This window comes from Gadus morhua, chromosome 10 (genome assembly GCF_902167405.1).
Source record: "Gadus morhua chromosome 10, gadMor3.0, whole genome shotgun sequence".
Lineage (NCBI taxonomy): Eukaryota > Metazoa > Chordata > Actinopteri > Gadiformes > Gadidae > Gadus > Gadus morhua.
The window spans coordinates 5,698,725-5,726,224 of NC_044057.1; the positions used below are offsets into that span (position 1 = coordinate 5,698,725).

A 27,500-nucleotide genomic window follows, 5' to 3' on the forward strand; every position below is an offset into this window, starting at 1 on the left:
GTGTGTGTGTGTGTGCGTGTGTGTGTATGTATACTTGTTTGTTTACCATCTGATTGTGGGTGCATGCCCAACTCGGTGCACAGCAATTAGTGGGTTATTTATTATTTTTTCTTTTGAACTGGCTTCTGGAAAACAATCTGTCCCTTTCCGACGACAGAGGTCATGTAACTCAGGCCTCTATTTGCCCATTACTCAGTGTCCATGTCACTGAAAAGATCCAAGAGTCCAGGCCTTAATGGGTGCACACATTTTGGGCGCTCTTGTCTGCTCCTCATATTAAACTTGTGTTATGCAAACCGGTCCCAACTAATATTGGGAACATTTTTGCTTTCGCTTCTGGATCGCTGCCTCTTTCAATCTCTTCCCCGATCTCCCTCACTCTATCTCCCTCCCTCCGTCCCTCCCTCCCTGCCTCCCTCCTCCCTGTTCCTCTCTGTAGCCTTCTGTCTTACTGTCCATGGTGCCACCTGTCTTTAGTCACCGCTTCGTTCGCTCCAGACTTTATCATCTCCATATCCTTGTCTCTTCATCTCTTCATCTCTCCCTCTCTCTCTCTCTCTCTCTCTCTCTCTCTCTCTCTCTCTCTCTCTCTCTCTCTCACTCTCTCTCTCTCTCTCTCTCTCTCTCGCTCTCTCTCTCTCTCTCTCTCTCTCTCTCTCTCTCTCTCTCTCTCTCTCTCTCTCTCACTCTCTCTCTCTCTCTCTCTCCCTCTCTCTCTCTCTCTCTCTCTCTCTCTCTCTCTCTCTCTCTCTCGCTCTCTCTCTCTCTCTCTCTCTCTCTCTCTCTCTCTCTCTCTCTCTCTCTCTCTATTGCTCCCTCTCCCTCTCCCTCTCCCTCTCACCCTCTCTCTCTCGCTCTCTCTCTCTCTCTATCGCTCCCTCTCCCTCTCACCCTCTCTCTCTCTCTCGCTCTCTCTCTCCATCCATCCGCCTCCATCTGCTTTATGAAATTCAATATGGAGCCATAATTCATTCAGTCCGTCATATCTGTCGCCACATGGCGTGCCCCCGCCACCGCAGCGTGTTCGTACCGCTAAGCTCTTTCCGTTCGCACATCACTTCCTCCCAGCGCTGCGCGTCCCCAACTGGGAAAACACAAACGTTGTCGGGGGGGGGGGGGGGGGGGGGGGGGTTATTCAGAAAATGATAATTTCGAGCAGCACAACAAAGACTAGCGCTGACAAAAGAAGTTTGTAAAGTAATGAAAAAAGTCCTTTAAGGGGATCTGGGCCGTCCACCAGGCCGCCACGCCAGCTTAAAACCACAATGCTCTGTGTGTTTACGGGAAGCAATAAAAACCCTAACCAACCGCATACATGCATGCATGTACGTATGCACTCCCAAACGCACACAGAGGAGCATACACGTGCGTGCGTGCACACACATTGCACAAACTCGCACACGCAGACACACAGAAAAGTGCACAAACAAACACACACACACACACACACACACACACACACACACACACACACACACACACACACACAGACAAACGCACACACGCTGCGCAAACACACACACAGAAAAAACGCATACACAGACAAAGGCACAAACACACACACACACACTCACACACCCACACACTCATGGAAAGGATCTGAGTAGTCAGTTCATTTAGTGGATCCCGCCTTTCAACATGAGAATGATGCTGAATGTGCACCTACATTATTTATCTCAATAAGACTGTTCTTAAACCTGACCCAAGCTGTCACGGGACCTTTTTGGGAAATGTTGGCTTAGGTGGTACTCTGGATTTATAATTATCATTAACATTATTGTTAATATGAGTGCTGCTGCCTGGGATCTGAACCCAGAGGCTGGGGTTAACACCGAGGGCGGCCCTCTGCCTATAATCTGTTAGGGATGGGTGTGAAGGTCCCCATGGCTCAGGATCAGACACTGTTATTAATTATAACAGTTCTCTCTCTCTCTCTCTCTCTCTCTCTCTCTCTCTCTCTCTCTCTCTCTCTCTCTCTCTCTCTCTTTCTCTCTCTCTCTCTCTCTCTCTCTCTCTCTCTCTCTCTCTCTCTCTCTCTCTCTCTCTCTCTCTCTGTATCTCTCTCTCTGTATCTCTCTCTCTCTCTCTCTCTCTCTCTCTCTCTCTCTCTCTCTCTCTCTCTCTCTCTCTCTCTCTCTCTCTCTCTCTCTGTAGGATGCTGGAGGATGATTTGAAGATCAGCAGTGATGAAGATGATACTGACCAGCAGGTGACCTGTCCCTCCTCCTCTTCCTCTCCTCCTCTCTCCACCTCTTCCTACATGTTCCCCCCAGTCCTCCAGCTCTCTTCCATCTGAGTCCAGGTCATACCCCCTGACCCCTGACCCCAGGTTCCAAACGACCCTGACCTCCCCTCACAGCAGCAGCTGTGTGCTCACTCACTGGGAACATGCCTTTCCCATTCATCTATTCTAGTCTTTCCTCAGGTGCATAGAAGTACACCTTGCCAGACTTGTCATTCATTCGTTATCTCATGAATCATAATCTTTTTATCTTCATAATCTTCCATGTATTTATTTATTTGTTGATTGTAGGATTGATTGATTGGTTTCTGTACATATTTATTTATTCCAAGTGCTGATGTGCCTCTGTTACCATGACGCAGTTCATGGAATGACCCACCATTCACAATTTCATTTTTTTTTGTATAAATGTATATGTATATATATATGAAAAAAAAAAATATATATATATATATATATATATGTGTGTGTATTTCATCTATATCTTTCAAAGACAGGTCCATTAGACGCAGCGTTTTATCTCCACCATGATCATGGCGGCATGCTCGCCCCCCTCTCAACCTCGACTATAAACCAACTCTGATGCTATCATTAGCATAATGCTGGGAGATTTATAATAAATGTATCATTATATATTTTTTTTATATATTTATAATACATTTCTCCAGTGCTTGTAGTGGTTGTTATAATTAGGGGTGATAGCAGCGATGATATTTCCAGATATATAGCATGGATTGAGCCGGGGGGCGACTCCTAATAGTAGGCATTAAACCTCAATGTTCCCATTATGCAGCAGAGCCGCCACTAGAACCAGGTCCAAAGGAAACTTTTCAGGTCTGCTGGTCGTAGATGGTGAAACTATAATTCTTTATTTTATACCATTTTCTTCGCTTTACGTCTATTTTCTGTCTCACACTTTTTTTATATACACTTATATACTCTTATACACTTTGTCCTTATGGATGTTTTTGCGAAAGAGGAAGACATGGACGTAATACTATGATATGATGAAGGCTGTGAAACCGGAGAAAAAATGATATGCTGCGCACGCGCGCGTGTGTGTGTGTGTATGTGTGTGCGTGTGTGCGTGTGTGCGTGCGTGTGTGTGTGTGTGTGTGTGCTTCTGTGTGTGCGTGTGTGTGTGTCTGTGCATGAGTGTGTGAGTGAGGAAGCGTGACAACAAGAGACATACTGGAGTTATAAAGAAGAGAGATAAGGAGAGGGCGAGACGCAGGGAGACAGAGAGAGGGATGGCGTGCAGACAGATTGAGCGATAGAGGGAGAGAGAGAGTGATTAATTCAATGGTGTTTCTCTCCGTCTCGTGTGTGCGCTGTTAACCGGCTTATAGCAAATGAGTGCACGGCTTATTACCACAATTTCATAGCCTTGAGTAAAACACAACGCACACGCACACACACGCACACAGATGCACACACGCGCACACACACAAATACGTACAAGGGCATGCACACACTTACACAGTCACGCACAAAGGCATGCACACAAATACACACACAAACAGGCCTGCAGACTCACACACATACAAACACACACAGGCTCATACATGCACACACACACACACTCACACAAGAACAAGCATTTAACTCGCACACATACACACACACACACACACACAGGCATACACACAAACACACACGCACAAACAGGCATACACAAACACGCACACACAAACACACACACGCTCACTCACACTTCCGTTCACGTGTGCATACGCATAATCAATTAAGCAGGCGGCTACGTGCGCACGCAATCAGACTGACATGCACTCCTTCGGCGTGCTTCCTCCAATAAGCATGCACTCACGATAAAACACACACCCAGACATACACACAAACACACACACACCTTGATGTTTATACACAACCAAAAGTCACACATATAGTCACAGAGATGCACGCAGACACACACACACACACACACACACACACACACACACACACACACACACACACACACACACATTCTTGGCTGCCTAGACACAAACACACAGACACACCAGTGCGTAGAATATTGCGCACACGCCCCGCACCCGCTTCCACACAAACACTGGGAGTCATTAGTATGCAGCAGAGTAGCGCTGTAAGGCCAGCTGAAGAGAATGATGAATATGTTTTTGGCACAGAGGGAAGAGACAGAGGAGAGAGGAAGGGAATATGTAAAGAGCGAGAGAGAGAGTGGATGAAAGAGAGAAGAGACAGAGAAGAGAGGAATGGACTCGGTTAAGAGAAGGAGAGAGAGAGGTTGTAGGAGAGAATAGACGGAGGAGAGAGAGGATGTCAATATAGAAAGAGAGAGAGAGAGCAAAAGAGAGAGAGAGCGGGTGAAGGAGAAGAGACAGAGAAGAGAGGAATGGACTCGGTTAAGAGAAGGAGAGAGAGAGTGAGAGAGAGGAGGAGGGAGAGAAGAGACGGAGAAGAGAGGATGGCAATATGTAAAGAGAGAGAGAGAGGGGGAGATGAGGAGAGAGAGAGAGGGAGGGAGAGAGGGTGAAGGAGAGAAGAGACGGCAGCTGAAGTTGGAGAGGATGAAGAGAAACAGTACCTAGAGACATCGGGAAAAAAAAGAGGGGAAAGGGAGGAGGGAAAGAAAAAGAGAGGGAGAGAGAGAGAGAGAAAGAAAGAGAGGTGTGGATGATGACTTTGGAAGCTGTATAAAAGATTTCTTCTAAATGAGTGCTGCTTGCTCTCTCTCCCTCCTGCTCTATCTTTTTCTCGCTCCGGTGTCTCACTGCTATAAGTGGCAAAGGCGTCGAGGACCGATCGCCGTAGTCAAAGGTGTGGATGAGAGGTCCTACACATACCTATGTATCAGGAGTGTATGCTGGTGTGAGTGCAGTGTGTTTACAGTCCACCGTGCCATAGACCTGTCGTAGAGGGGAGGAAGTGATGGAGGCAGAGGCCTGTGATGGCTATGGTTTATACACCAATAAAATACGCCAGTACCTGTCTTATTTGGACTAGAGTAGTAGTCCCTATTCTCGGCTGACCCCATTTACATTTGGCACAATATAGCGTTTAGGGAAATATAAATATCTAAGTCCATGCTGTAAAACCTTATAAACCTGATAATCAGTACACTGTTCCTGGTGGCGGTGAAGTGAGGGTCTTTTGTCAATACTTTCCTTTCAAATACATGCAAATCATACCACAAGATTGTGCATTATACACAGCATTTAAAATGTACACCATTTTTAAATGACTATTAACCAAAGTCAATTAGCTCCTTCTGCCATATCAAATAGTGAGAATCAACACTGACACGCGCACGCGCGTCCACACACACGCGCGAACACGCATACACACGAACGCACGCACACATGCGCACATGCACACATGACCACGCAATGACGTCCGTGGTGTCATTAAGTAGGAATCATAAACTCTGCGTGGAGACAGCCTCCTGTGTCTGTGATGTTTGATCATTCCCTGTCCCGGATAAATCGGAGCGTGAATCCAACATTCATGACGGCGGGGCCCAAAATGAACTTTGCATGAAATATGCAGCCGGGGCGTCCAACGTGCTGCAAATACTGTGGGCTCCGCCAGCGAGCTGTAAACTCTGTGTTGTGGACTTGTGGAGCGAAACCCAGCTGTTTCTCGCTTTTTAATTCCGGAGCTAAACTAGATATTCTATCTCACACGCTCACACACACACAGACACACATAGGAACACATGCAGTGTAGCACACGAAAATCTCACCCGCTCACAGGGTACAGCATCGTTAGCTGACAATACACGTTTCCGTGCAGAAAAACTGTCTTTGCAGTAGTCTTTTAATCAGGCATTTCTTATGGCAATTGTAGCTATCCAACTAAAACTTTTTGGATTTTCTCATCATTCTCAAACATTTTAGTAGTAGTATAACGTGGAATGGATCTTAAATTTCACTATAAAGAACCATAAACAATTACTACAACTTGGTTCATTACCACTACTACTAAATATTATATAAAAATTCACCATTCAAGTTTGTAAGAACTTTTACATCATTAAATGTATACGTATAAGCCATTTTTTAAGCATTTGGTTGCTCTGTATTAAAACGTATTATACTACCTTTTTTGCTTTGTCCTCATTCAGAGTGAAGGACTCGCACACAGCCTTGTTGCAATGTCAGGGATCCATTAGAAACGTATCATCTATGGATCCCTGACCGTTCACATCACATCTGAATAAATCACGGCTAACACATAGATTCTGCTCTGTGCCAGGTTCACAGGATGTCTCCTACACACAACGGACCTTGTTAGTGGAAGGACGGCTAATTTGTTATTAAGTACGATGTAAATAATTCTGATCAATACAAAAAAAATCAATACTTGAAATCGCAAAAGGATTATATATTAAGTGATGTTGGGTTCTTGCATGTATCCAGAAAGCCAGCGTCATGTACATCGGATTTCTGATGTGCGTTGTAAGTAGAAGAGATCCATGCCAGGGAGCTGGCCTGGTTAATGTATTCACAGTGCAGCTCATATCTGTGTGCTTCACAAGTCTTTAAAGCACAGGATTTGAAGAAGGTCTGTTGTTGTTAATATTGCCTGCAGCTACACATCGATTTATCAGACACTTTGCTGGCCCAGCTAATTACCTTATTCTGTGCGAGTGTGTGTGTGTTTGTGTTTGTGTGTGTGTGTGTGTGTGTGTGTGTGTGTGTGTGTGTGTGTGTGTGTGTGTGTGTGTGTGTGTGTGTGTGTGTGTGTGTGTGTGTGTGTGTGTGTGTGTGTGTGTGTGTGTGTGTGTGTGTGTGTGTGAGAGTTTGTGTGTGTGCTGCTGAGGGTTTTCTTTTGGGGGGGGGGGGCAGAGAAAGACGGGCCTTGTTTACATGAGCACTTTGGAACTCTCTTCAAATCGCAAATTGAAAACGGTTGTGAGAGCGCAATGCAAAGAGAGATGTTTCCTCCGTCTAAACAGGCGGGAATGGTCGAATGAGAGCTGTACTCAACCACGGAGAGAGAGAGAGAGAGAGAGAGAGAGAGAGAGAGAGAGAGAGAGAGAGAGAGAGAGAGAGAGAGAGAGAGAGAGAGAGAGAGAGAGAGTGAGAGAGAGAGAGAGAGAGAGAGAAAGAGAGAGAAAGAGAGAGAGGGAGGGAGGGAGGGGGGGAGGGAGAGATGCTTTCCACTGATGCTATCATTCAATGAACCAGAATAATATTTTGGTTTATCCTCTCATATTCTGATTAGATTGGAAGATGGGGCAGAAAACAGGACTTTATGTGGTTATTCGATGTGCAAATGTGGGTGGCCGCTGACTAACCCCACCGTTGTACCCGGGAGGAAGCAACTCGATGTTGCTTGTCTTGGTGGAGCAGGGGGAGCAGAGCCACACGATGAACCGAAAACCATGCGTTCCTTTCTAGTTTTCATCAGGTGTGTCAGAATGTCTTCTCTGGCGGTGAAGTCTCACAGGGCCTTGCTGCTGCTCCACCAGCCCCCCTTCTCCGCCCCAATCCTCCACCCACACAATAATCTGGAGTTGTGACAAACAGCGACACCGTTGAAACCGGAGCCGTAGCGGCGCCTCATGTGTGAACTGACTCTGTGTATGTGTGTGTTTCCGTCTGTCTGTCTGTGTCTCTGTACACATTTGACAGGTGACTGAAAAGCCCAAAGCCAGAAGCACTGCGCTCAGGTAAGGACAACAGTCATACTTTTAACTAGTTAAACAACTCAACTAACTGACTACGCTTGACTTGGTTTGCAGAATAAATGCATGGTCATGATGAATAATTATTAGTCCATTCTGGTCGATCACTGCAACATGTACACATCTCATCCCTGGCGTCCTCATCAGAAAAGTCAGGAGGCACCCCTCTGCTGTGCCGCTATTGGCTGAATGTAACGCTTGTCTCTACGGAAACCTATCATCTCTGGATCCCTGACCGTTTGATCCATCCACCTCCTTGAGTCCATGGATACAGAACTGTATAGATTTTGTTACAATCAATAATCAATGCCTCTACGTATTGCTATAAAGCTCCATAGCAGCATATCATAGTCTTCACCCCCAACTCTCCCTTAGGTTAATAGATGGAGGCAATCAGGTTTGAAATGGGCTAAATAATTCTCAAAACAACGTGTTTCTAAGGAGTAATGATGCACGCACCGTATGCATGCACGCACGCACAAACACATACACACGCACACACACACACACACACACGCATACACACACACACATTCATACATACACACAAACACACACTCAGGCACACATATAAACACACACAAACACACACACATCCACACAGACACACACATACACACACACACACACACACACACACACACACACACACACACACTGAAACACACACTCACACATACACACGCACACACATACACACATGCACACACATACACACACATACAAATACATCCAGACACTAATTGTGACTCAATTGTGACCTTAGGATCACTTACAGGGCCAAAGCTGGCTTGGGTTTTGGAAATTAAGGCACAAAAAAAAGTGGTGCAGCAGCATCTTAACAATCATTTATAGATGAGGCCTATTGTGTTTACAGCCTGATGGCATTAGTATGCAGGGCTGGTGGGGGAACGTGTGTGTGTGTGTGTGTGTGTGTGTGTGTGTGTGTGTGTGTGTGTGTGTGTGTGTGTGTGTGTGTGTGTGTGTGTGTGTGTGTGTGTGTGTGTCTGTGTGTGTGTGTGTGTGTGTGTGTGTGTGTGTGTGTGTGTGTGTGTGTGTGTGTGTGTGTGCGCAAGCAAGGGAAAGGAAGTGGTTGGTAGAGTGTGTGTGTGTGTGTGCGTTTTACGTGTGTGTGTGTGTGTGTGTGTGTGTGTGTGTGTGTGTGTGTGTGTGTGTGTGTGTGTGTGTGTGTTTGTATGTGTGTGCGTGTGCGTGTGTGCGTCTGTGTGCGTGTGTGTGTGTGTCTGTGTCTGTGTGTGTCTGTGTCTGTGTGTGTGTGTGTCTGTGTGTGTGTGTGTGTGTGTGTGTGTGTGTGTGTGTGTGTGTGTGTGTGTGTGTGTGTGTGTGTGTGTGTGTGTGTGTTTTTGCCTGAGGCCATGTGTTGCTCTGCTACCGCTAATGAGCCCATTCACGCTGCAGCTCTTGCTACTGCACAGAGACACACACACACACACACACACACACACACACACACACACACACACACACACACACACACACACACACATCCACAGGGACGCAGAGAGGAGAGATGCTGCGAGCATTCCACTGGCTATATTCCCCTCCTGTAACGCCACACACACACACACATGGAAACCACACACAGGCACCACACAATCTTCATCTCCCACACTTATGCATGCGCAAACACACACACATGCACACGCACACACTCACGCACGTACCCCCACACACTCAGACCTGTCAGCTTCATCCGATTACTAATTGCTATTTTGCTTTTACACAGACACAAATTGACACACAGACACACACACACACACACACACACACACACACACACACACACACACACACACACACACACACACACACACACACACACACACACACACACACACACACACACAGACACACACAGAGACACTCACACAAACACACACACACATGAGAGGCTGTCACTCATCCAACCCTGAGATATTCCCCCTAGATAATTTGTGTTCCCACTTCTCTGTTAAAGTTATGTTATTCATTCAGTGCTGTAATATTTCCTGCAAACTTTTACTAAATGTATTTAAATTGTTTTTTACTCGAATAAGCTAGTCCTTACTAATTAAACGAGTAGTTGTTGTTGAGGCAGTAGGACAACAGGATAGCCATCACCAGAGTGAGAGAAGAAGAATAGCAGTATTTGGGGTACAAGAAGAGATTGTAGTTTCTGTGATGTGAGGAGTGGAGGAGACTTGAGGGCAGAGCGAGACCTCCTCTACCCACAGGGTCTCTGCTATAATCCACACTATTAGCAGCCGCAGTTGAAGCAGTGGTGCTGGCGGTGGTTCTGCTAATAAACTGCCTGTCCATAGAGCCCCGGAGCAAGGCACTGAACCCCAGGCTGCACCGTAGCAAACCTAAGAGTACTGGAGGAGCTAGTGGACGATCCTCATAAATCTCTTCACCCTGGGTGAATACATCTGGGCCACTTACAAATACATAAGTACACACAACCTCATGCTAGTCAATTTGAGGTTGGCCTGTATTTTACATGATGTGTAAAACAGTCTACAATGCACGACTAGTCTATATATAAAGTGGGTAAATATATAGACAGACATTATCTATATACCCAATAACACACACATACACACAAACACGCGCACACACACTGAAGTTGCCGTCGTGTGAGTGAGCGGTGAGAGAGATCCAGTAATATCCAGCTGCTCTGCAGCATATGGAGGCAGCGGTCCGTCACTTCGTCTCTTAGACGTCAAGTCCAATAACGGGGAAGGAATTCACTTCTCCATCACACACACACGTAGACACACACACACAGACACACAGATACACACAGACACACACACACACACACACACACACACACACACACACACACACACACACACACACACACACATACACACATGAACAGACACACACAAATATTCACCCATTCTCTTCTCTATCACACACACATGCACTCACACACACTCATGCACACACATGCACTTACACACACACATGCGCACACCCACACACGTACATATACACACACATACACACACACACACACACACACACACACACACACACACACACACACACACACACACACACACACACACATTCACACACATGTAATTGTTCAAAGGGAATTAAAAACCTTATTTGTTTCTGGCCACAATATTCTTCTTAGCATTTATTTTCCGGTAGAAAAAAGAAAAAAAAAAAGACATGGGATAAGATAATATTCTACCCAATAGAAATAGAGGAAGGTAGGACAACCACGCAGAGAAGAGGACAAATCATTATCAGGGTGTCTGCGCGGCCTCTCCTAATTGCCATGTGCCCGTAGGGCGACTTCTCCAGATGGATTTAGCAAAAAAAGGAAGAATTAAATTGAATTTCTATGACTAACAATTAGCGGTGGAAAGGGACAGCTTCACGCGGGCCTGGCCTGGGGTGTCCCCGGCCCCCTCTCCCCCCCTCCCTGGGTCATCACAGGGGAGGAAGAGGGTTAATTGTGCCGCCTGACATGCTAAGTCGCTAAGACGCGGGAGCTAACGCGCGCAGAGCCGTGTGATCAGCGCCGTGTGATGAGACCGTGTTACCGGGAGTCCTTCGCGGTGTTGTCAGCAGTGCTGAGAGCACATGAGCACCTGGGGTTAATCGACTAGTGTTGGATACGGACGGGCTTAGGAAGGTGGTTGGGTTATACCGTCGGCCAATTATCAACACCAGCCGTGTGAGGTTGGTATCAGCATCGGGATGGCATGTATGGAACCCCATCTTAAATATTACTTTATATATTGTTGTGTTATACACTCAATCAAGACAATCATAGACAATAAATACTAGTTAAATATGCAACATATCTGAGATACTTCTTAAACATAAATGAAAGATTACAGATGGATTATATAAAAAATTATGTCATATTTTTAGTAAAAACTATTTTTTTGTCGTCAGTGTTTAGTTTCCTGATATTAAAACATATTTGTTTGACTTATTTTCTTGGTAATCGGTGGACTGGTAGGTACACAACCCAACCTTTCATAATATGACTTTAGTTCACCCACTTTAATTCATAGACAAGATTAAATTAGCTGAATTCATCCAATATTTGTGTTTGTGTGTGTATGTGTGAGTGAATGAGTGAGTGAGTGAGTGAGTGAGTGGGTGAGTGTGTGTGTGTGTGTCTGTGTGCGTTGGTGTGTTAGTGTGTCTGTGTGTGTGTGTGAGTGTGTGCGTGTTGGTGTGTTTTTTTGTTTGTGTGTGTGTGTGTGTGTGTGAGTGTGTGTATGTGTGTGTGTGTGTGTGTGTGTGTGTGTGTGTGTGTGTGTGTGTGTGTGTGTGTGTGTGTGTGTGTGTGTGTGTGTGTGTGTGTGTTTTGCCCGAGGAGCAGTTGATGGATTTGCTGCTTGACTGCTCATACAGATTGGGGCCTGCTGTGATGGCACTCTTGAACTTAAAATATATGTGCATGCGCTAACACACACACACACACACACACACACACACACATAGAGAAAAACACACGCACACATATACACACAAACACACTGACGCACACAGACATATATACACCCAAAAGGGAAAGAAGGAAACTGCTAAGTTGCATTTTTTGTGTGTGTGTGTGTCTGTGTGTTTGTTTTTGTCCCAGTGTGTGTGTGTGTGTGTGTGTGTGTGTGTGTGTGTGTGTGTGTGTGTGTGTGTGTGTGTGTGTGTGTGTGTGTGTGCGTGTGTGTGCATGTGTTTGTGTGTGTGTGCGTGTGTGTGTGTGTGCGTGTGTGTGTGTGTGTGTCTACACGATGGATTACTAGCCGAGAACGAGCCCAAAATTGTAATGCTTCCAAATCCCCAGCCACGATATATCTTTATTTAGAAGTATTGACATAATATTGTGTCAAGGCTTTTCTCCTCCTACATCACGGTATGCATACATAGCCGTGGTCTCTTCCTCCGGGTACACAACGTACACAATGTGTTTGAGTCTGTGTTCATTAGATGTGCAATGTGTTGCTTGTCTCTTTACCTCATTAAGTGATAACAGTGTTAAGATGTTAAATGCTGTGTTTATAGCCCATAGCATATCAACATAAAACTAATGAGCGCCAGACAAGGGAAGATGATCCAGTCCCATTTCCTTCTCTCCGCCACCAGCGGGGCGTCAGCAAGTAGCAGCGAATCAGAGAGCAGCTCCGAGTCAGACACTGACGAATCAGAGACCAGCTCGAGTGACAGCGAGTATAACCCCGCCTCCCGCGTCAATACCCCAGAGGTAAGAGCCTGGTGTGTGTGTGTGCTTGCGTCTGCAAACATGTAACAGTGAGTTATGTTTGTGTGTGTGTGTGTGTGTGTGTGTGTGTGTGTGTGTGTGTGTGTGTGTGTGCGCACACCTGTATACGTAAGTTGTGTGTGTGTGTGTGTGTGTGTGTGTGTGTGTGTGTGTGTGTGTGTGTGTGTGTGTGTGTGTGTGTGTGCGTGCGTGCGTGTGTGCGTGCGTGCGTGCGTGCGTGCGTGCGTGCGTGCGTGTGTGTGTGTGTGTGTGTGTGTGTGTGTGTGTGTATACGTGCGTGCGTGTGTGCGTGTCTGTATATATGGTTGTGGATGTGCGTGTGTGTTGGGGGTTAGTTTGGCTGTTGTGTACATATATTTTCTAAAGGCAATCAAGAGCTTTCTATGCAATCAAAAAGTCCCGATCCAAATGAGAGTATGAACTGTTACCTTGTGGTGTGATCACCTAGTAAGAGCGGTATCAATGTGAAGAGGGGTTTTGTACAGTGCAGATCACAGTCTGTGTTTGAGATTGGCTCTGTGAACTGTGACTTGGTTCATTTCCAAATATCCTCTTGGAGTAGATTCGTTTTTTTACGAGGGTATGAGTCAGAAAATGGGGCTGTGCTTTTATTTGTTTTTGTTGTGCGTGTCTGTGTGTGAGCTTGTGCATTTGTGTGTGTGCATGTATAATTGCATGTCTGTGTGTTTGCATGATAGAATTGCGTGTGTGAGCGTGCGTGCGCTCACGCACACAAATATGCGTGACTCCACATACACACGTGTGTCTGTGTCCACGTGGTTTTTCCCGAGGGAAGAGGCCTTTCTCCGGTAAGAGCAACGATCGACGGCGTGAAGAAAAAAAGCAGCGAGACACAAGAAGAAACTGAATAAAAGAGAGGGAAAAACAAATGAGAGCGAGCACAGGGACGGGCTCCCTGCTGGATCTATTAGCCACACACAATCAATGTGTTTATTGGCGATATGAGGGAGAGGCGTGCTGCGGTCCTGATTGACTTCATAACACGCAGCCCATTCAGGGGCTCACAGCGGCGGCGTTAGCGTAATTGACAGTGCTGATGGCTTAGCGTATTGAAAACCGTTGTCAATCCTCTAAATCGCTTATCGCATTTAGCGACTGTTGTGTGGATGGTGTTTATTATTCCCTTTTTTGTTCAACCGATTTGAAGTTGTTTCTATCAAGGCTTGCTGAAATGATAATGTACTTTTTGGGGTTATTTGTTCGTGGGAGGTTGTATAGACGTTTTTGTTCTCTATCTGAGGTAAAACTAACGATAAAGAACGATTCAACGAAGGCAGACCACGGGCCAAGTGATGCTGTTTTTTTCCGAGAGACAAAAGCACCCGTACTCTGTCTTCCCTTCGTATTGATCTGCCGCACGGTTTCTTCAAAACATGATCCATCGGAGTGCGTGTGGCTCCGGAGCTCTCTTAAGGTCCTTCACAGAGGACCGGAACGAGGACGCGTGGACGCGTGGAGGGAGCGAGCCGAGGCTCGTTACCCAATGAGGGAGGGCCCTGCTTCCTGGTGGCGCTGGGCGAGTTGTTAGCAGGGTCAACCTGGACAGCGGCTCGTCTGTTTCAATGCTGTGAAGCCATCTGAGATGTATTGTGTGTGTCTCTCCTTTCTCCTCTTCCCGCTGTCCCTTTTCTTCTTTCACCTCGCCTTGAACTCTTCTTCTACGACCTGATTTGTCTGCTCTCTTTCTGGCTTTCTTACCTTCTTTCTTTCTTTCTTTCTTTCTTTCTTTCTTTCTTTCTTTCTTTCTTTCTTTCTTTCTTTCTTTCTTCTTGTATTTCTTTCCTCTTTTCATTCACTGCTTCTTTTTTTCTTTTGGATTCTTTTGTTTTTTGGTTTTGTTTGTTTCTCGTTTGCCCATTTATTCACTTCCTCATTCCCTCTCTTCCCCTCTTCCTCTTCCCCTCTTCCTCTTCTCCTCTTCCTCTTCCCCTCTTCCTCTTCTCCTATTCTCTTCATCTCTCCTCTACTCCTCTTCCCCTCTCTCCCTCTTCAACTCTCTTCCTCTCCTCTTCCACTCCTCTCCCTCTCTTCCTCTTCCTCTCCCTCTCTTCCTCTCTCCCTCCGTCCCTCTCTCCCTCTCTTCCTCTCTTCCTCTCTTCCTCTCCCCCTCCCTTCATCTTCCTCTCTTCTTCTCTCCTCTCTCCTATCTCCCTCCCTCCCTCTCTTCCTCCTCTCCTCCTCCTTCTCTCCTCCTCCACTCCTCCTCCTCTCTCCTTCTCTCTCCTCTTCCTATCTCTCCCTCTCCTCCTCCTCCTCTCTCCTCCTTTTCCTCTCTCTCCTCTCTCCTCCTCCTCCTCTCCTCCTCCTCCTCCTCTCCTCCCTCTCTCATCCCCTCTCCTCTTCCTCTCTCTCCCTCTCCTCCTCCTCCTCTCCTCCTCCTCCTCTGCTCCTCCACCCTGGTCCTTCTCCGTCCGTCCAGCCGGAACCTCCGTCCGCAAACAAGTGGCAGCTGGACAGCTGGCTGAACAAGGTCCAGCCCCAGAGCAAGCCCCTGGGACCCCCGCAGCCGGAGCACCCCCACACAGGTCTGCACTCTGATGGGGAGGGGGTGGTGGTGGTGGGGGGGGTGTTTATAGGGTCCAAACCATGGGGGTTAAGACAGGGGGGTCTAGGGATTAGGATGGTGGGCTGGGTTCAAACCTCAGGGTCTGCGTTCCACCTGGAGGCATCGTTAAACGAGATGATAGACGGGCTCATCTCACAGTGAGCTGATCTGGATAAAAGGGCCTTTTAAAAGTTCATTTTAACTACTAGTACAATAATGGTAGAAATTTGTTCTTTTCTGGATTGTTTAACTATACACCTGGGAGTCTTAACCACTTGACAATTAATCATTAACGACTAATTAACTAATTAACAATAGGGGCCGTGTCCTTTTTGGACACGGTCCCTTTTCGTATTGGCGATATTTACAGGCCTGTGGTCATTTAAAGTCAATCAAATAAAATTGCATATTGGTAACATATAACGGTGATCTGATTGTTTCGCCTTCAGACAAATCCTTTTTCAGTTTTTGCATGCACAGTGAACGTATTAAAGGTGTGATCCGGGTGTGTTAGTACCACTTGGTTGTGAATAACACAACATAATTCAAGTATTAACCCCCACTCTTCCCCCTCCCCTGGTCACTACAGGCACCGTCACCCTGGGATCTGTGAGCTTCTCCCCAGGGCGGGAGGCCCTGGGGCTGGGGACGACCGGCAAGACGAAGCCCTGCGCCTCCAACCCCCCCACCCTGGCCCCGGCGCAGCCCGCAGACCAAAAGGACCCCCGGCCCCTCTTCTGGTACCACAGCCCTCGTGTCCGGATACCGCTCCTCTTTTCTCCTCTACGTCAGAGGAAGCAAAAAGCGACAAAACACTTTTGTATGAATAAATGAATGCATAATGGAGGATGAATAATGGATGAACTAAGTGATGTGCTTTCAGTGTTTCCTGTGATTTTCCCAGCCACAAAAAAAAGAAAGAGAAAAGTAGACCCGTGTCAAATTTACCCTTGAAACACAAATAAGTGTTGCCGTACTATTTAAATTATTTCTATGGGCTTTGGCTGACACGAACATGACCCAAAAAAACAATGTAGTGCGTTGTATCCAGAGTTCACCGACAGTTGTACAACAGCAAGACAGACGGATTGCCATGACTGCAAATAACTCTTCATATACTGTCGACCTTATGGCTCCGTACGGTGACACCAACATGGTGTGAAAACCACTGGATCTAACTGACAGCGTCGGTGGTGTTACGTATTTTAAGCACATAAGCTGCCCCCACATAGCCACTAGGAAGCAGGATTGAACACACAAGCTGCATTACCCCCACATAGCCACTAGGAAGCAGGATCGAACACACGAGCTGCATTACCCCCACACAGACACAAGGGAGCTGGATCAAACATACAAGCTGTAATAACTAACCCAGCCACAGAAGGCAGCATCTTTAAGACAGACCCGGAAGCTGCAGCTAAGACGTCACATAGGCCACGCCCACTTTACATAGGCCACGCCTACTTGGTCCATTTTCAGCGACCGGAGCCAGAGGAGGTCAGAGAATCACAAGCGCCCCGCAGAGAGCCTCGGGCCTAAGCCCGGGGCTCGAAGTAGCTCTCGGTATTTCTCTCTACAAGTGTTAGATACATTCCCTCCCTTTTGCTTCATAGTTAGCATACCGAAATGCTTTAACAAATAAAGTGAGTTAAAAGCGACCCGTTTCCAACTACTTTCAACAAGAGCACGACAGTGGCGCTCACTTCCTCTGATTGCCTTTGTGTGTGTCCCCCTCCCCCCCCCCCCCCCCGCCCCACCCCCCAGCTCTTCAGGCAGAGAGAAGGCCAAGGGCAAGCAGGTCCCGAAGGCCACAGCAGAGGGTCAGAGGTCGTGCAAGATGCGTCTGTCGCCGGCGGTGCCATCGGGCCCCGAGGGGCCGGCCTCCAGGAGGACCACCACGGGCAAGAAGCAGCCCCGGAGAACCGAGAGGGCCGGCAGCCTGGAGGAACCGCAAAACCACAGCCAGCCCCCCTGGACCAGAGCCAAGGAGGAACCGCAGAACCTCAGCCAGCCCGCCTGGACCAGAGCTCACCAGCACAGGTACTGGGGGAGGGAGGGGGGAGGGAGGGAGGGAGAGGGAGGGAGGGGGGGTGGGGGAGGGAGAGGAAGGGAGGGGGTGTGGAGGGAGGGAGAGGGAGGGAGGGAGGGAGGGGGGGGAGAGGGAGGGAGGGGGGAGGGGGGGTGGAGGGAGGGGGAGGGAAAGAGGGAGAGGGAGGGGGGAGGGAGAGAGGGAGGGAGGGAGAGGGAGGAGGGGGTGAGGGAGGATGATGGATGGATTGATGAGTGGGGGGAGGGGCAGGATGTTTTACTCCCAGCCAGAAGGCCCTTGGTACACTGCCCCTCTCTGCGGGCGTCCTAGACTCAGAGCAACATGCCAGACCCCAGCCTGCTCCTCAACGACGCCTCTGAACTCATCGGCGCTCAGGTTGGATTAAAGTGATAAATGAATCACTTTCAAGCAAGAAATGTGCGGAAACGATGCGCTGATGGTCGTTGGTTCGTTATTCTCAGAATGGGCTCAACGTGCTGAAGGCCAGACCCCAGCCGGGTCCCAGTACAGAGTCGTTTACATACAGGGCATTTAGCATATGTTTTTATTAGTGCTGTCAGTTAAACGCGTTATTAACGGCTTTAACGCAAACCAATTTTTTTTTTTTTTTTTTTGGCTCAAAACAAAGAAGCAGTAGCCTGACTGCTATGTTCAAGGCAGTATGTTTGTATGTTCATCGTTTTATTACAATATAGGCTTTTTTTTTGTATCGTCCTGTTTGATCAGTATATGCCAATGTTGTTATCAATAAAAAAACATTTGCACAAGGCAAGCCGATGCACTTCTCCATGTTGATAAGAGCATTAAAATGAGAAAAATTAATGGGACAAAGAAATCAAGGGATATTTAACATAGAAAACAATTTACGATTACAATCGTGAGTTAACTATGACATTAATGTGATTAATCGCGATTAAATATTTTAATCGCTTGACAGCACTAGTTTTTATCCAAAGCGACTTACAACGGTTCATTCACACATTCACACACCGACGGCGTAGTCAACCATACAGGCCGACAGCCGGCTCGTCAGGAGCAGTCAGGGTGAGGCGTCTTGCTCAGGGACACCTCGACACTCAGCTAGGAGGAGCCGGGGATCGAACTAGCAACCTCCTGGTTACAACACCTTCAGCTGTTGAGTTCTGAGCACCAGCGTCCCTCCTTATTGACGCGTATGAACAATGTGTTCCCCCCCTGACCCCCCCCCCCCCCAGCCCAGCCGCAAGGGATAAAGAGCTGCCAGCCCCCCCCAGCTCGGAGACCCAGAGCGTGACCCGGCCACGGGGGCCCAAGACCCCCACCGGCAGCAAGTCGGCCCCCAGGAAAGAACCCAGGGGCAGCACCACTGGCCCCGCCACCACGGCCCCGCCACCAGCACCCACACCCCAGCTTACCCCCGCCGCAATGCCTGCTGGGAGTCTGAGTCAGGTAGTGTGTGTGTAGATGTATGCGGGGAAGAGGGGAGGGAGGGAGGGAGGGAGGAGTGTTAAAATCGCAACGATATAATTTAAATTCTCAGACAAACATGATTGTTAAAAATGGTGTTTGTGCGTGTGTGTGGGGGGGGGTTTGTGGGTCTGTGAGTGTGTGTGTGTGTGTGTGTGTGTGTGTGTGTGTGTGTGTGTGTGTGTGTGTGTGTGTGTGTGTGTGTGTGTGTGTGTGTGGGGGGGGGGGGGGGGGGTGTGTGTGTGTGTGCGTGGTGTTAGTTTGTGTGTGTGTATGTATATGTGTGTGCGTGGGTGTCTGTGTGGGGGTTTGTGGGTCTGTGAGTGTGTGTGTGTGTGTGTGTGTGTGTGTGTGTGTGTGTGTGTGTGTGTGTGTGTGTGTGTGTGTGTGTGTGTGTGTGTGTGTGTGTGTGGTGTTAGTTTGTGTTTGTGTATGTATATGTGTGCATGTGTGTGCGTGGGTGTGTGTGTGTGTGTGTGTGTTTATGTGCTAAAAAGATCTACCTCAGAATGATAATAACCCCTGCAGTGCTTAACATGTTTACAAGTTGAATTATTTGTTTGGGAGTTTGCTTGAGATTACCATAAAACTGTTTTTGTAGTTCAGGTGGGAACAATGAAAAAACATAACGAGAAACACGATTAAGCTGAAACAATCCCACATTTACCCAAAAACAAAACCCTTCCACAGTCTCTTTATGAGAACATACCATGTAATCTCAACCTCTGTGTCTCTTCTATTAACATTACAGGTCTATAAATGAGTCTTAATCATCATATCCCCTCCCTATAAAACCACACTGCCGTATCAACTTTGACAGACAAAAGTATAAACACGTCAAACCAGATAACAAACTTCATACAAGACCGCAGCTTGCTGCCGTCTATCCATCCCATAATGTATCCCTCAGTCTCTTGGTAATTGGTCATGAAACTAAAAGGAGTCATAAAACTGAATTACATGAAAATGGAATGATTATTGTTGCATTACTGTCTAAACGCCTGCTAGTTTTCATTATTGCTCCACTGGAAGATAGACAGCGAGAGCGGGCACAGACATTGTTGTGATCCTTTAACAAGTTATCGCTCTGCGCTTCTATGAATACATTACCCGCAGAAACGAGAGCCCACTGAGCAGAATGCGCTGGTGTTAGTGAGTAACAAGCTCCAGGCCTCCCAGTCGCAGGAAGTAAGACGGAAAGAAACAAACAAAACTGTAAAGAACACATTTGGACTCCAGGCTAGCAGTCCGTAATACAAAGACACCCCTCGGTCCGATCCTGAACTCATTCTCCTCCTTCCCCCTCTCCTCCCGCCTAACAGGACAAGCGCAAGCACCGCGGCCCCAGCAGCAAAATCACGCCAAAGTCCCGGGAGTTCATCGACACGGACTCCTCCTCTTCCTCCTCCTCCTCGCCGGAATGCCACTCCGACCCGGAGGGCGGGGCCAAGCTCCCAGCCGCCCCGCGCGCGGCTCAGAGCATAGCGACGGTCGCTAACGCCCAGGCACACTCGCTAGCACCCTCGTTCCCCGAACGCCCCCTTACCGCCCCCGGCGGCGGCGGCGGTAAGGGGGCGTTCGGGGGCAAAGGACTCCGGGTCAAAGACCACGGCGGTTCCGCGGCCGTCGGCGGCGCGGCGAGCAGCAGCAGCGCCGGCAGTAAGAACAGCATTAGCATCAGCATCAGCAGCAGCAGCAGTTGCAGCACCAGCGCCTCTAGTGGCGGCTGTCTGTCCCTGAACCTCCCGAACCTCGGCGGGGCGTTCAGCACCTCGGCCCCCGAGCCCGGGGGGTCCAGGGGGAAGCAGTGCAAGGACCCGGACCCCCTGTCCCCCCCTCCCACCCTGGGCCACGACCCGCCCCTGTCCCCGCTCCGAGAGCCCCCCGAGTGCCAGAGACTCTGGGTGAAGATTGAACTGAGCCTGCTGGGCAGGGTGCCCGGCCAGGGGCCGGGGTCCGGGGGCCCGCCGGCGGGCGGGGAGAGGTCGAGGGCGGGGGCGAGGGAGAGGGAGGGAGACAAGGAGAGGGAGAGGCAGGGGGAGGGCGTGAGGTCGAGGGGGGGCGAGAAGGAGAGGCTTGGCGCCGGGGAGAAGGACAGAGAGAGGCTGAAGCAGGAGGAGAGAGACTGGCCCCCCGTGGTGAAGGAGAAGGACAGAGAGAGGCTGAAGCAGGAGGAGAGAGACTGGCCCCCCGTGGTGAAGGAGAAGGACAGAGAGAGGCTGAAGCAGGAGGAGAGAGACTGGCCCCCCGTGCTGAAGGAGAGGGAGAAGGACAGAGAGAGGCTGAAGCAGGAGGAGAGAGACTGGCCCCCCGTGGTGAAGGAGAAGGACAGAGAGAGGCTGAAGCAGGAGGAGAGAGACTGGCCCCCCTTGGTGAAGGAGAAGGACAGAGAGAGGCTGAAGCAGGAGGAGAGAGACTGGCCCCCCTTGGTGAAGGAGAGGGAGAGAGAGAGGCTGAAGCAGGAGGAGAGAGAGTGGCCCCCCGTGCTGAAGGAGAGGGAGAAGCCGGGCCGGCCGCTGCAGAGAGAGAGAACGGAGGAGGAGGAGGAGAGAGAGAGGGACACGCAGGAGCCAGAGGGGCAGAGGGAGACAAGGCAAGGCGAGCGAGAGGAAGGGCGGGAACGGGACGGGGAGCGGGCCGCGACGCGGGACAAGGAGAAGCCGTGCCAAATCTCGGGGGGCCGCGACGACCCCCCCACACAGGAACAGGGCCCCGCCACGCCCTGGCCGCCCAGACGGGCGGAGAAGGCGGAGAACAGCAGCAAACATAAGAGGCAGGCGGCCGGCCACGGCCCCGCCCCCACGGAGAAACACAGCAGCAAGAGCAAGAGGAAACACAAGGTGAGGACAGGAAGCACACACGCTCCCTCTGAATCCCCGCTTGATTCAGACGCGTCGCCGATCTGTTTGCGTCGTTATTTAATGTCGTTTTATTTTCTCTCTCTTTTTTCCTGCAATTTGCAACGCCAGTCGGATCACGGCGAGCCGTCAGTCAACGGAAGCAAGAGGCTCCGATTGGACAAAGACTGCAAGCTCCTCCCACCCTGCATCTCCCCCATACACACACACAAGAACGGCCCCACAGGGTAAGTGCTGCGCCGTGAAGTGCATGCACACACGTGTCCATGCTGAGATAGACAGCCATTTCAACGCCTTTCACATATCTGTCTAACACCTTGCATCCCTGGCCTAAAGCGAACGGAAAACATGCATCAACAAACAAAATCTAATTTTAGGTCAACTTAGCCGTCTTTCCTTGTATATTTTTATAGGGAACCCAGGAGAATATAATTAAGTCGAATAAATTAGAAATAAAAACATCATATAATAAAAGGCATCCCTGGTATTTGTCTTTTTAGACTTCCACCAACAGCAGAGAGGTATTTTGCTAACAACCGGGTTCAGGGGTCACTCTTAGTGACCCTCAACGTCGTCATGAATATTCAAACGGACCGGGGGAACGTTTCAAACGCTGTGGCTCATTGTTCCAGAGCAGAGCGCTCCCAGCTGGCCCGCGCCCCTGATCAGACCGCTGAAGGCCGCTTCACCTCCACAAGAGGAAACCCTTCCTGTTATATGGGTATATTATTTCCTCAGCGTGTTGTTTTCAAACGAGAGGGCTTACATTTTTTAATAGTGCGACAGAGGTGGCGGGAAAGATTACTTTAAATCGCACATTGTGACCGAAGAACGACGCAAACCGCCGGAAACCCTGCTTTCCATTTGAATTATTTAAACGCAGATTATGCAGGCTGTCTCCGTAAATCCGCCTTATGGTGACAGCGGCTGTGTTAGCGTTTGTGTATTTATTTCTTTATTTTTTTAATGGGTCCTTTTCTGACAGTTTAAAGGGAAGATGCAAGAAATGGAGAGAAAAGATGAGGGACGTGTCCAAGGTTAAGACCTTCGTGTCACTCGCAGACACTGCATGTCCTGGCTGTTTCAACACACACACACACACACACACACACACACACACACACACACACACACACACACACACACACACACACACACACAAACATCAAAAGGTACCCACAAGGACATCTAGATGGCAAAGCATGTTGATGTGTATGCCAGCAAATACATGCACTATTAAATAACACACATGCACGCCCACACAGGCACATAGATAGAAACAAACTCATAAAAATACACGCAAACAGATTCATTACAGAGGAGCCAACATAAGATACAAATAGGAGCATACCCAGACACACACACACGCACACACACACACACACACACACACACACACACACACACACACACACACACACACACACAGTAACACAAAGACACACATACACACACACAGACACACACTCATAACCAGAGACAAAGACTAATTAGCAGCTGTACTGTGTGTGTTAGTGTGTGTGTGTGTGTGTGTGTGTGTGTGTGTGTGTGTGTGTGTGTGTGTGTGTGTGTGTGTGTGTGTGTGTGTGTGTGTGTGTGTGTGTGTGTGTGATCACCAATGTAGGGGCCCGGGGCGTCCTAGTGCAGCCTCAGCACTTTCCCTCCCACAGCCAGCCCCCATGGAGAGAGCGGGGGGGGGGGGGGGGGGGGGGGGGGGGGATAGCGGGGGGGGGGGGAGCGGGGGGGGATGGCGGGGGTGCGGAACAACAATATCTGTGCTGTTGCTAAAACAGGAGAGCCACAACAATATTAGATATCAGCGGGAAAGGGCACCAGCGCACAAAAGACGGAGTGGAGTGCTGCAGAGTCATTAGCGTAATGTGGTTAAGCGTAAGCAACACGCGGCGCCGGGTTCCAGTCATTTGAGATCACTTCAGAAACGAGCGGATGCGGGATTACAAACTCTCCTTTAAACAATCTTGACACAGGCCCCCGCCCGCCGCTCAAAAGCAACGCGTGGCGCGGGCGGTGGCGTCCTCTGTCTCACATTGATCCGACACAGCGCGGGGTCGCCGTGTGTGTGTGTGTCCCCTCGTGAATCAGGAATCGATTCTGACACAGTGCACACACACTGGGCCGGCCCGGCGTGCCAGACAGTGTGGCGCGAAGCCACCAGCACAGTGTTCAAGAGTTGTTAACAACTTTCTGTTTGTTTAAACATCTGACGGATAACCTTGGCGTGCGCGGCGCCTACTAAGGAGTACAGTGATGAACGGCGTGTGAATAAGGTCATCCACGTGCTCCCGCGTCTGACGGGGAACAGCCCGCCTTTGATGCGGTCGTTACTGCTGCCGGCGGCGGCGTCTGCCAAGCAGCCCCTCTAATTAAACCTCAGGGCTTGATCGCGGCGTTCAACAACGTGTGTGTGCTCCGGGTTTGATATCCCGTTGTTTATGCTGCCGCCGCCGCCGCCGCCACCGCCGCCTGGCGGATCGGAACACAGAACATAATGTGTTGGCGGCGGGAACGCGTGAACATAATGGGGGAGCAGGAAGCGGCTGAAGGCACAGCCAATAATTTAAAGGTCAGCGACGCTGCAGGTTTGCTTCTTCAAGTAGGGAGCGGGCCTCATTATGCGCAGTCTGACACAGATGATGGCAGCGCCGATAAACAACGTTTTGCTACTGCACCAGGCCCAGTGCACGTGCTGCCGCCAACGTATGGGGCTCATTTATTAATGTGTCTGCCTGTGTGTCTGTTTGTTTGTGCGTGTGTTTGTGTATGTGTGTTTGTGTATTTGTGTGTGTGTGCGTGTGTATCTGAACGTGCGTGTGTGTGTGTGTCAATCTGTGTTTGTGTGCGTTTGTGGGTGCGTGCGTGTGTGTTTTCGTGTGTATTCCTCAGCTCTCTAAACAGGAAGCAGTCTCGGCGCCGTGACGACAAGCTCCTCCCTCCCCTCCTAACCCCGCTGTCCGATGACCCGCCTCCTCCTCCACCTCCTCCACCTCCTCCTCCTCCTCCTCCTCCAGTCTCTCGGAAGCGCACCTGTGACGTGGGGCCCTCCCTCGGACAGGAGACCGGCTCCTCTTCCTCCTCCTCCTCATCCTCCTCCTCCTCCTCCTCACATAGGCACCGGAGGGCTGAAGCCAAGGCCAAAAACACCAGCGTGAGTTCTTCATCTCAGCCCTTATTCTCTCACAAACCACACGCTGAAATGGATTTAATCGCTCAGTTTTAACTTCGAACCAACCTTGACGTTTTGGGTTGTCTGTTCAATTAATCCTATTATGCTGCGAGAGGGAACATGAGGGTAGTGAATGGCTGCTATTAGTCCTTATTCCTACATAACTAGCTGAGGCTTAGCTGTCAGTATAACCATGGTTAGGTCTGTCACGTCACTACGGTGTGTGTGTGTGTGTGTGTGTGTGTGTGTGTGTGTGTGTGTGTGTGTGTGTGTGTGTGTGTGTGTGTGTGTGTGTGTGTGTGTGTGTGTGTGTGTTTGGATCTAGTTACATAGCACAGCTATCTTAGTATAACCAGCAGGGTTAGTTGTATATAGCTTAGGGTGAAAAGATTAATTTCTCAGTTTTTCAAATGGGATTGAAAAGACATAAGTATCCATTTTAAATTGGGAAAGGTTTAGCTTGCTCGTGAACATTTATTTTGGTAATTTGTGTCAGGCACATCTGATATGCTGGGAGGTGACTTGGCTCAGAAGTGGTCTATCATTGACACTATTCCATACAGAGACATGGCTGACCATGAACAATAGACTAGCTGCATAACACAGCTTGCTTGATATAACCAGCAGGTGTAGTTTTATCTAGTTACATAACACAGCTTCATGTAAACAGTGGGTGTTGTTTTATCCAACAGCTGGTTCCTTAAACCAATGGCAGGTTTACTCTGATACAAAATCAATTACTTTTCGTCATGCTTCACATGACAAAGGGACATGTGACGCGTTAAACTGTGACAATGTGACAAACAGATACAAATTTACATTTTGCATTTATAGATTATTCCTTTTATTGCCAAAGCTATGATACAAGCCATAATTTACAGCTTACACCATACCCATTGATATTGAACTGAATATAACTAAATGACAGATTTTATTGCTTATGCTTATTGTGATTTTATCTAGACTGTAAATCTATACTTTTATGTCATGTAAACCATTGCAAGACTTATGTCAACTATTAATACTTGTGCCAATTTACAAAAGGCCTCCATACTTCTCATTGAAGGGGTTTCACTGCATAGGCCAGGGACGTGATACCTCTCCACCTGTACCTACTCACCTGCAGGAGGTGGAAAGCTATGGCCACAAGCCCTGCGGAGACGGTTACCATGCCAACGGGACCTCGGAGGCGGAGCCAACGTTTTCCGAACCGCCGTTGGAGCCCGCGGAATCGGGCCGACCCAGGCTGGCGTTGAGTGACAGGTCAGTACTGAGCGCGTGCAAACTCACACCGCCACCGTGGGCTTCTCTACATGCTGCTCAACATTCATGTGTTGTGTCATTTTCCAGTGTCTACACCGCAGACTTCTACATGCAGGAGGCCAAGAGGCTCAAGCACAAGGCTGATGCTCTGGTAAGGACACACACACGCACACACATACACACACAGGCACACACAAAGACACCCGCACACACACAAATGCATTCACACACACTCACACACACACACACACACACACGCATTCAAACACACACACACAAACACATACACACAGACATACATTCAACCACACACACTTTCCACCACACACAGATGTAACTACACCCACTCACCCACTCACTCACACACCCATGCACGCACATGCAGTTTTCACACACAGTTTTTGCGTCATGTTTTTTTTAGAGCATTCATACACGCACCTTTTGTTTTTGTGAGCGCCTCTGTGTTTACACCCATTGCCTCCGTCAAATGAAAATAGATTTCTTGGAAAGCATGGCGCTGTATAATTCAGGTTATTTATTGCTCCATTTGTCTCCTTCCTCTGAGGATCGCATTCAAGGACTGATGTCGCTGGCAAGATTATTCAATATCAGACAGATTATCAGATTTCCCCCAAACGATAAAATGAGATTTATTAAACTCGTTATTTGTCTTTGTTTGAGCTCACTTTTCTGCAGATTTATCTCAAGGATTTGGATCTTAGTTGGGGATTATCCAAATAGGAGCTTGCAGGTTTTGTCCCAACGTTTGTAGAGATGTTGCTTATTCGTTACTTCGTCCTCAAACACACATAACGGACACACACACACATAAAACACACACACACACACATACAAACACACAAGACGGAGACATATCATATTGACTCCCACCGTTTTCCTAAGTGCTCTATCAACTCAATCTTTCCCCCCGCACACGTTGGGTTTATCTATGTTTAACTTTCAATTTGCATT

At 48.6% G+C, this 27,500-nt stretch overlaps 1 protein-coding gene across 1 annotated transcript in view; it reads left to right on the forward strand.

The window, feature by feature from the left end:
• aff2 (AF4/FMR2 family, member 2) overlaps positions 1-27,500 on the forward strand; it is a 105,521-nt gene that overhangs the window by 71,316 nt on the left and 6,705 nt on the right. The window contains exons 9-21 of the mRNA XM_030369010.1: positions 2,155-2,209; positions 7,858-7,895; positions 13,026-13,143; positions 15,602-15,707; positions 16,317-16,467; positions 17,492-17,767; positions 18,992-19,205; positions 20,546-21,220; positions 21,716-22,063; positions 22,193-22,308; positions 24,986-25,247; positions 26,392-26,528; positions 26,616-26,679. Of these exons, the coding sequence (XP_030224870.1) occupies positions 2,155-2,209; positions 7,858-7,895; positions 13,026-13,143; positions 15,602-15,707; positions 16,317-16,467; positions 17,492-17,767; positions 18,992-19,205; positions 20,546-21,220; positions 21,716-22,063; positions 22,193-22,308; positions 24,986-25,247; positions 26,392-26,528; positions 26,616-26,679 (2,560 nt within the window). The remainder of the gene's footprint in view (positions 1-2,154; positions 2,210-7,857; positions 7,896-13,025; positions 13,144-15,601; positions 15,708-16,316; positions 16,468-17,491; positions 17,768-18,991; positions 19,206-20,545; positions 21,221-21,715; positions 22,064-22,192; positions 22,309-24,985; positions 25,248-26,391; positions 26,529-26,615; positions 26,680-27,500) is intronic.